Here is a 9247-nt window from a genome sequence, read left to right as displayed (position 1 = left end):
AGCCGGTCTGACCCTCCACATGCTTCCATCAGAAGAGGACACAAACCCTCAGTGCCCATCCATGCTGCCACAACCCACTCACTGGTTCTCAGCTTTCCAGCACCACCCCAAAGCCTGGGCAGCCCCTCTTGGTGCTTTCCACTGATCCTTCCAAAGCAGACCCACCATCCTTCTGTCCCCCTGGATGGGACGTGTTTACCACACAGAGCATTAACGAGGAAACGATCACCTTCCTAAGTCGCAGCAGCAACAGGAGAAATCAGAACTCTGGAATACTTCTCTTTTACCAGAAACAAATGTGTATCTCCGCAATTTCCCAGTAGGACACCCCTGAACTTGGTGCTTTCCAACTACAGCAGCCCATAATTAGAACACGGCACAGCAACACCAAGTCACCAGTGTCTTGTCACCGTGCAAGAAGAGAGTAGCAAGCTGCAAAAGCTGTCCTGGAGCGGTGACCTACAGCAGCCAGAGCCTAAAGGCTTCCCCGCAGCATTCCCACACCAGTGACGTCTTCCAACCACTGGTGCTGGAGCTATGTGTAGAACAAAGACTGTGAAAAGGTAAGAGCAACTCCAGGGAAGCCCTCCTTCAGGAGCACAGCCCTGTTCTAACATGCCCACTCTTCCTCAAAGATCTCCAACCCTTCTGGACAAAAAATAAGCGTGGTTTTCTTTCCCCTGCTGGTGAAGCAAGAGCTCACACCCTCAGAACACTAAAGCCATTAACAGGGAAGCTCGTTAGCCTGGAGCTGTGTGAAAGGCGTAGATGAAATGTTTCCAGCTGCTTGTAACACAGCAGGTTTGAACTGGAGGCAAGATCCTCCTGTGGAGGAAGTCAACTGGGGAAGAGAGTAGCCCTGAGAGAAGTCCTGCTCACAGGGAACCGTGGTGCAGAGGGTCACCAAGGATTAGGGACTGAGTTCCAGTGTACCAGGCAAAGCTCAATCAGAGTGGCACCAAACTGAACTTTCGCACGTCCCAGATAAAGTTCCAACACTGAGATCTTGTACCTCACGTCAGCGCGCTGGAGAACACAGGAAAGGGAGCAGAAGCTCTGGTATACAACCTCTCTCAAACCACGAACAACTGCCAACAGCTTACTGACAGAACTGCAGTCAACTACAGAGGATGGTGGCACCTAAACCTCTAGCACTTACTGCTGTACCAGCTAAACGTGCCCTCATCTGGAGACAAACCGGATGGGTGCCGAAAGAACTCGTCTCCTGAAAGCCACACGGGCAAGACAGCAATTCCAAGAAACACTGTCACAGCATCAGACTGTTGAAGAACACAGCGAGGTCCCACCAGTTACTAATTACGAGACAGCGTAAGCTGCTTCCCTAGTTGTACGCCTGCTGTCTAGCCAAAAGGGTGACAACCGCAGGAGCAACCCTCAGCTGTCATGACAGACACGACAGGGAGCTGCAGCCTTGGCCACAGGACCCAGCTGCTACCCCTGCTTCTTCTCAGAAGGGGAGTGTGATCCACCCAACAGCCACCATGTCCCCTGTTTTTTCGGGGCTCCTTTAGCAAGCCTGCATTCCGGAGAGTTTAACTCCACCGTTTTAAAGGCATGTGTTGCTCGAGTAACCAGCCTGAGAGACAGTGATTTGGAACAGAGCATGGAAGTCTTTTAACATGGAAACTTTTATTCTCATTGAGATCTGTACATTCAAGTCATACGTACTTTTAAGTCTCTGATGGAGCTGGAGCACAGGATCACAACAACAGCCTGGTCTGTTTGAACAGTTTTAGGAGTTTATGCCTCAAAAGTAGAGAGGAAACTTGTGACTATTTCCTTCAATTTAGCTTCTGTCTGGTCAGAGATCTTCCCTTCAGACCTGTGGAAAGAGTTTAGTTAAACTTCTGACACAGGAATAGATACATGGTCAATCCCTGACTAAGGAAAAAAAAAAACCCTAACAACTTTACAATCAACCTTCCAACTTCTAACAAAATTAGCAGGTGAATTTCTGTTTGATGCACAAAGCTATACCACTGAAATGAACGTGAAGATCCCTTCTCCTAACAAGGTCGGTCCTGTCCAAGAACTAAGGTTTGTCGACAAATGCTTTAAAAACAGCTGTACGTGCATCACCAAGGCTCTGTCTTCCATAGAGCTATGCCTCAGAGATGGAAGGCACACGATTCCACTCACGACAGAACAAGCTAGGACCAGTTTACAGGACAGGACTATGGAAACACTCAATCCCCAACCATCTACTCAGCATTAGGGAAGGCAGTGAGCAGTACTTAATCCACAGCACCGTAACAGCTTAAAACTGTCAAGAAATATGGGAACTGACTAATTAAGTGATTTCAGTATCAGATTAGAGGAGAGGTACACAAGTACGTCTATTTTAAGCACCAGTCTGATTTCCTAAGTAAAAACTGGAGACATGAGGTGGAGCTCTGGACAGCAATGGAGGCAGAGCCAGAAGGCTGATTTAACCTCTGGTTCTGGTACAGGCAGCTTAAGGCCTGACATCGTAGGATACACTAAATTAGCAGTTCAGTGGTCATTATCTGCGCTCCAGCCATCAAGTCAATAGCCCTGGATGAAGCAAGCTAAATCCTCATACCTGATGGTGGACAGGAGGGCCTGGTGCTGGCTCAGCACATGAGCTAGGAAAGCACTCTCAAATTTGGTGATTTTGCTGGGCTCCAGCTTGTCCAAGTGACCTCTTACACCAGCATAGATGACTGCCACCTGTTCCTCAATAGCCATGGGAACTGCAGAAAAGAAAGCATTCACGCCATTGGTAACTCCTGCATCAGGACACACCAGGACTACGCGGAGTCCTCTGAAGATCAACTGCGCTCATACAACATGGTTCAAGTCAGTCTGCGTTTCACATGTCCGTTCTGCTCACAGTATATGGTGCCTCAAAGACTGAGCTCATTAGCACCAGAGACTAATGGGAAATGCAGACTTGTTACGCCCAAGATGCTCACCATACTGTCCTTGTTTGAGAAGCTCTGTCAGACGTACGCCACGGTTCAGCAGCTGTTGTGTGGCAGCGTCCAGGTCAGATCCAAACTGGGCAAAGGCAGCTACTTCACGATACTGAGCCAATTCCAGCTTCATGGTACCTGCCACCTACAACAAGACAACACAGGTCAGACTGAGTTTGCCCATCTTTTGAACGTGCCTAGTAGTTTGTAGGTTATCTTCAGGTGATGGGTGCTACAAGACAGTTTTGCTTTGCATACTGGTGAAGTGAATAACAAGATTCTGACAGATGATTATTTGCATTTCTAAAAATCCCACTGTCTGCTTGGCCTTTTAACATAAGCATGCTACTCCTCCTTAAAACGGTGGCAGTTGGTATTAATACTCTCTAATTCTGTATCTGGACTAAAAGCATGGGATTAAGCAAGCATTCTCTATTTCTAGTTAGATCAGCACCCAGTTCAGCTACTGAAACTTAACAGTCCTGCACCTTTACGCAGACACTATTTTACTTTCTCTCCTCCCACCCCTCCTCAGGCAATGGAAACACCGAAAAGGTCCCCAAAGTTTGTTCTTTTATAGTTTCATAACACTAAGGAACCCAAAGCTTTATTCCCTCTCCATTCACAGCTCTTCAGAGTGAAATGGGTTGGAAAGCCTACACACTACTGATCTCTAGGAAGAGAAGGAGCACCAGTTTCACACTTACCTGCTTCATAGCCCTGGTCTGAGCAGCAGAACCTACACGGGACACAGACAGACCGACGTTGATGGCTGGACGGATACCTTTGTAGAACAACTCAGTTTCCAAGAAAATCTGTAGAAGAACATTGTTTTATTATCTTGGTCAGAAGCCTGGAAGCCTCCTCAGAGACCTGCCAGTAAGTTACACAGAAGCACTGACACATCAGGAAGAAGTCCTACCTGTCCATCAGTGATGGAGATGACATTGGTTGGAATGTAAGCAGACACATCACCAGCCTGAGTTTCAATGACAGGCAAAGCAGTCAGAGAGCCACCTCCAAAGGAATCATTCATTTTGGCTGCTCTCTCCAGCAGGCGAGAGTGCAGGTAGAACACATCACCCGGGTAGGCTTCGCGACCGGGTGGCCGACGCAGCAGCAGAGACATCTGACGATAGGCAACAGCCTGCATGGAATAAAGAAAGCTTTCAGACTCCAGCAGCGCGTTTGAAATTTTGCATTTCCCAGCCTGAGGTGATCTTACAGCTACAAACACCAACGCTAGACTCTGACAGCTATAAACAATGTTTCCTGACCTGTTTGGATAAATCATCATAGATGATTAACGCGTGTTTGCCATTGTCTCTGAAGTATTCCCCCATGGAGCAGCCTGAATAGGGAGCCAGATACTGAAGGGGTGCTGCATCAGATGCTGTGGCAGACACCACAATAGTGTACTTCATGGCATCTGGAAAGAATTGGAGACAAAATCCACTGAGTATATTACCTCATCATACCCGTAGTCAGCAAATACAATACACACATGAAGTACGAGTTGCTGGAGCAAGCCCAGGCAGCATCACTAGATTGTCAACAGGAAAGACCAACGTACTAGATCAACACATCCGTTAGCTCCAGATCCAAGAGCAACTTCATGGCAGCTAATGTCTAATACTCACAGATTTCTTTCCCACGTAAAATGAGTCTGAACTTTCACTAAGACACACTTTGGTTCTAGACGCAATTCAGCCTCAAAGTCCATGGTCTCCTAGCTACTGCAAGGCAATACTACCCTTTGTTTCACAGTCCCTAGCAAATTATTGTCATTAAAATGTGGTGTGTCTTTTTCCTGCTAGGTATGACTTTGCTCAACCAGGACGCAAGAGTGCCTGATCTCTTGCAAGCTCTGTTATGTACTTGGTCAACAAGGTCACTGATCCTGAAAAGATGCTATCATTTAATTCCTTATATTCAGGCAGTAAAGTCTCTCCACTAAACTTGCAACTGCCACTCACGCTGACTTGCATACATATGAAACAAACACCGAGTCTATAAATACTTGCAGGCCACAGTTTATCATCAGGCCTGCCTGACTGCCAAGAGGGAGCTCTCGACTTTGTGGAAAAAAAAAAAATTAGGCTGACTTCCAGAAGCAATTCAGCAGTTTTGGGGCCTCATACTAGTCTCCTAGTATGACGCAGCAAAAAGGAGTTTTTTTCCCCCCAGACACCTAGACAGATTGCTCGCCCACAAAAGCAAGCAGTTCACTCGTTTAAAATTCTGTCCATACTCCCAGCTGGGACAGGTAATAGTAGAATTCAGTATTGTAATGAGAACAGGATATCACTAGTTGCCAGGCTCAACCACCTTCAAAAATTTTACCTGCATCAGTGAGCCTCTTCACCAGCTGAGCAACAGTAGATCTCTTCTGGCCAATTGCAACATAGATACAATACAGCTTCTTCTTCTCGTCTGTTCCATCATTAAATCGTTTCTGGTTGATTATTGTGTCGATGGCAATTGAAGTTTTCCTGTGTAACACAGACGGGTAAGTTAAGCTGACTACAGTTCTCCCAATCTCTACGCGGTTCCATGTTCAGCTTTGTACATCGGTGCACACTGTACTCGAGTCTCCGTTTGAGGAAACATTTTTAGCTTTGGCATTTAACTCACCCAGTCTGCCTGTCACCAATGATCAGCTCACGCTGGCCACGACCGATCGGCACCAAGCTGTCCACAGCCTTAATACCAGTCTGCATAGGTTCCCGCACGGAGATTCTGGGAATGATCCCAGGGGCCTTTAACCCAACTCTTCTACGTGTCTTAGACGTAATAGGACCCTTGAAAGAGAGGAAATGACCTGTCGCAGTCTGTACCACATAGGTACAAGCAGAGGTAGTAAACAGCTATGTACACTTACCTTCCCATCAATTGGATTGCCCAGGGCATCTACAACGCGGCCCAGCAGCTCTTCTCCAACTGGAACATCCACAATGGCACCAGTCCTCTTCACAACATCCCCTTCCTTGATCAGTCTGTCGTTACCAAACACGACAACACCAACGTTGTCGGGCTCCAAATTCAAGGACATACCCTAGGACAAAGATCAGACTATTCTGAAAAAACTCATACAGACATTTATGAAAATTCTGACAGTTTAACACCGATGTGATTATTCTACACTGTAGAATATCCGACATAATCTACCTCGACCTTACTTGTAACAACAGTCAATGTTCTGCCGTTACATACAATGCCTGTACGTTCTTCCGCACCAGTCAGAGAACCCGCCTAAGCCTTCGGCTTACTACATAATTATACTTGCAGCAGCCTAGCATTCACCTCTATGAAAAGAACACAGAGTGTAAGCAGGGTTCAAATACGACGTGTCTCTCCTGCCTAGGAATTGGGCATGGGAAAAGCATTGGCTTCTTGTCTGCCTAAGGCGTTAGGCCACCAGAAACAGTGGAAGAGCTGCTGCAGCATGCTCAGAACAGTAAGATAGGTTTTTAGCTCTAGCCTACTCTTAGCACTGTTAAGAGGTCAGGAAATCACACACTACACTGGAACAAAGAGGCTATTATTCAATAGTAAACAGAAAAGCTACCCTGAAACCAAAGAAAACAAAATCCAGTGCCAGATTAGTTATTTTACTTCCTAGACAAATACAAACGAAGCTCTAATTAATATTGGCAAAGAACCACATAGTGATACTGAAAGCAAAGTGTTACAAATTCGAACATTTGCTTTTTGTATTAATATTTCAACTAGTTGTTATGTATTAAAGTTGCAACAAAGCCTGTAAAAGGTCCTTGCAGGTAACTCCACACAGTCTCATGTTCTCCTTAAAAAAGTCTTCCTTCCATTTTTAAGCTAAACAAACTCCTTCAGTGAAAGCTTACCTTCAGTCCAGAAGAGAATTCAACCATTTCTTCTGCTTGGACATTTCTTAGGCCATACACACGAGCAATACCATCACCAATCGAGAGCACACGGCCAGTCTCCTCAAGTTCAGCAGAGGTGTCAGCTCCCAAAATACGTTCCTCAAGAATAGAGGATACCTCAGCAGTGCCTGGAAAGAGACGTTTCAAACCAGATTTAGCACATTAAGGCACAGTACGGTTTCAGCAAGCTTGTCTTGAATTTGCAAGCCAAGGTACCCGTTCTCAGATACGCCACAAGATCCAGTAAGCAACACTCTTCCTTACATATGATGTGTAAGATAAAGAACAGCTTCTGTATTCTCAGCCCATAAAAGCTTCAACTCATCACGAGCCAGCATCAATCAAAACATTGATGGCTGCTTAATAACCAGTTTTCTTCAGTATGTCCTCACTATTAGCCATCTCTCCCTTTAGAAAGCAATTGGATTAAATAGATTCGGCTTTACTCAGAAAGAAGAGACAGGCTACCTCCACTTGCAGAGCATTTACTCAGACTGGAAGCATCAATATACCTGATTTGTATCAGGTATAAATCAAAAAATTATTTGTAATCCAAGGTCTAAAGCAGCAAGTCGTTCGATACAAGCTATAAAAATGTATTCTCCATCTTCCTTGAATTTGTTTAGCAGTGTACCTCCCACAACTTTTCACTTCCTCAGCTAGGAACCCGTAAATAACACTGTGAAACTGTTATTTCCTAAAAATACCGTCAGTCACCCTAAACCACTTCAAAATTTGTACAGGAGCCACTACCAAAAATATAGCTATGCAGTGCTGCTGCCTTCTCTAAACACCAAGATGCTGGCAGCAGAACAGTTATACTCAAGGACACAAGGTCAAACCCAGGCAGGCCTGTGAAGGTCATCCATGCCTTCATGCTGTTACACACAAGACAGGAAACTGGAATTTTTTTTTCAAATAATTCTGCAGGAGTTGAAGACTGGATCAAATCCTCATGAAGCAGGGAAGCTGTGTAAGCCAACAGACATTTAGAAATAATTTGAACAGTCATTAACGCAAGGCCTCCTGGACGTGACCGTGTAACAGATAGCTCATTGTTAAATACTGTCAGTATATAAATGTCCTCAAGTGTTTTGTCAGCTGACACCTCTCCCCACCTCACACTCCAAATTCCTTTTGTCTGATAGAGCCAGTTATTAAACAGCACTCTGATACGAAAACCTTTTTCAGACTCACCAGTTTTCTGAAAGCATGTTTTGGAGGCATGGAGGTTTCTTGTAGCAACAAACGCCGCACCCAGAGTGTTTCTGGAAATCTAAAATAAGTACTTGTTTCAGTAACATTCAAAAAAACGTGAAGAGATAACACACCAAAATTCTTGATCTTATTCATTTATGTGATGCTTATGACGAGCTTATACATTTAACGTGCCCCAGTTTTGAGCTGAGCTCCGCAGCACTCCGTTCACAAGCTGCAGTTATGCAACCAAGCCCAGTACTACTAAGCAAGAACAGATGGTAACGGAGATCACTCTAAATTACTCGCTGCATTTTCCTGCATTGCACTGATGTCACCATCACAGCAATGCAGCAGCTCCCAAAGCAACACCTCCTCTGATGTGCCACCTTTGTTTGCACTGAACACCAAAAGCCTGATGCATAGAGAAATTGGTGCACCCCTCATGGTTCTGCACAAGAAAATCCTGTCTTCTAACGGTTGGCCTTTCTGAAAAAAAAATTAACTGCGGAATTTCTGCAGTATGGCTGGAACGCAAATGATAGCAGACACGAGAAAAAAAATAAACTAAGTTATTGAAAGGTTATAATCCTACATCCCAAGCAAAGCTCCCAGTTCGGTCCTGTACAGCGTTAACGCTATTTCTCCGACAACACGGGCAGGCCTGGCCCACACATGTCACCTTCACCAGGGACACCAGCCGGGGACGACTCCCAGCAGATCTCCGCAAGCTTCCTCCCCCAGAAACACGAAGGAAAACACGCCGCCTGGCAAAGCCTCAAACCCCTCACCCTGACTGGGATCTGGCCGCTTTCAGACAGGAACCCGAACTCCAACAGCGCCAACGCGCATCCCTGGGGAAGGACACACCGTCCTCCAGGTCGCCCCCGGCCTCCACCCCCCTCTCCCGCGAAGGCCCCGCCGCTCCCCCGCAGGGCCGGGCCCCGCCATCACCCAGCCATGAGACGACCCCCTCCCACACATGCCGGCCCACACCCCCGCCGCCTGAGGGGCACGCCGCGGACTCTCAATGTCACCGCGGCCCCCAAGATGGCGGCGACGCCCGCCCTTCCCCCGCGCAGCCCTTCCCTCCGCCCGCCTCGGGGAGGACGGAGCGCGCTCGCTCACCAGGCCGGCCTGCCGCGGCAGGGCGCGGGCGAGGGCGGCGGCCAGGCGGGCGGAGAGCAT

The 9247-nt window shown here is 46.8% G+C and overlaps 1 protein-coding gene across 2 annotated transcripts; it reads right to left on the bottom strand.

The window, feature by feature from the left end:
* Nucleotides 1-1631: 1631 nt before the first annotated feature.
* On the bottom strand, nucleotides 1632-9247 carry ATP5F1A (ATP synthase F1 subunit alpha). 2 transcript variants are annotated; one of them, XM_086629119.1, is made up of 12 exons: nucleotides 9188-9247; nucleotides 8060-8138; nucleotides 6821-6990; nucleotides 5839-6012; nucleotides 5592-5758; nucleotides 5301-5449; nucleotides 4235-4386; nucleotides 3880-4104; nucleotides 3665-3772; nucleotides 2958-3102; nucleotides 2585-2735; nucleotides 1632-1843 (listed from the first exon to the last, which is right to left on the bottom strand). In XM_086629119.1, the coding sequence occupies exons 1-12, from the start codon at nucleotides 9245-9247 to the stop codon at nucleotides 1762-1764; spliced, it is 1662 nt and encodes a 553-aa protein (XP_086485245.1). In that variant the 3' UTR covers nucleotides 1632-1761. The 2 variants fall into 2 exon arrangements, with proteins under 2 accessions (XP_086485245.1, XP_086485246.1); XM_086629120.1 differs by having other exon boundaries at nucleotides 5905-6012.

This window comes from Tauraco erythrolophus, chromosome Z (assembly GCF_009769465.1).
Source record: "Tauraco erythrolophus isolate bTauEry1 chromosome Z, bTauEry1.pri, whole genome shotgun sequence".
NCBI lineage: Eukaryota > Metazoa > Chordata > Aves > Musophagiformes > Musophagidae > Tauraco > Tauraco erythrolophus.
Note: the sequence above shows the minus strand (reverse complement) of the source record. Positions and strands in the feature narration are given on the sequence as shown.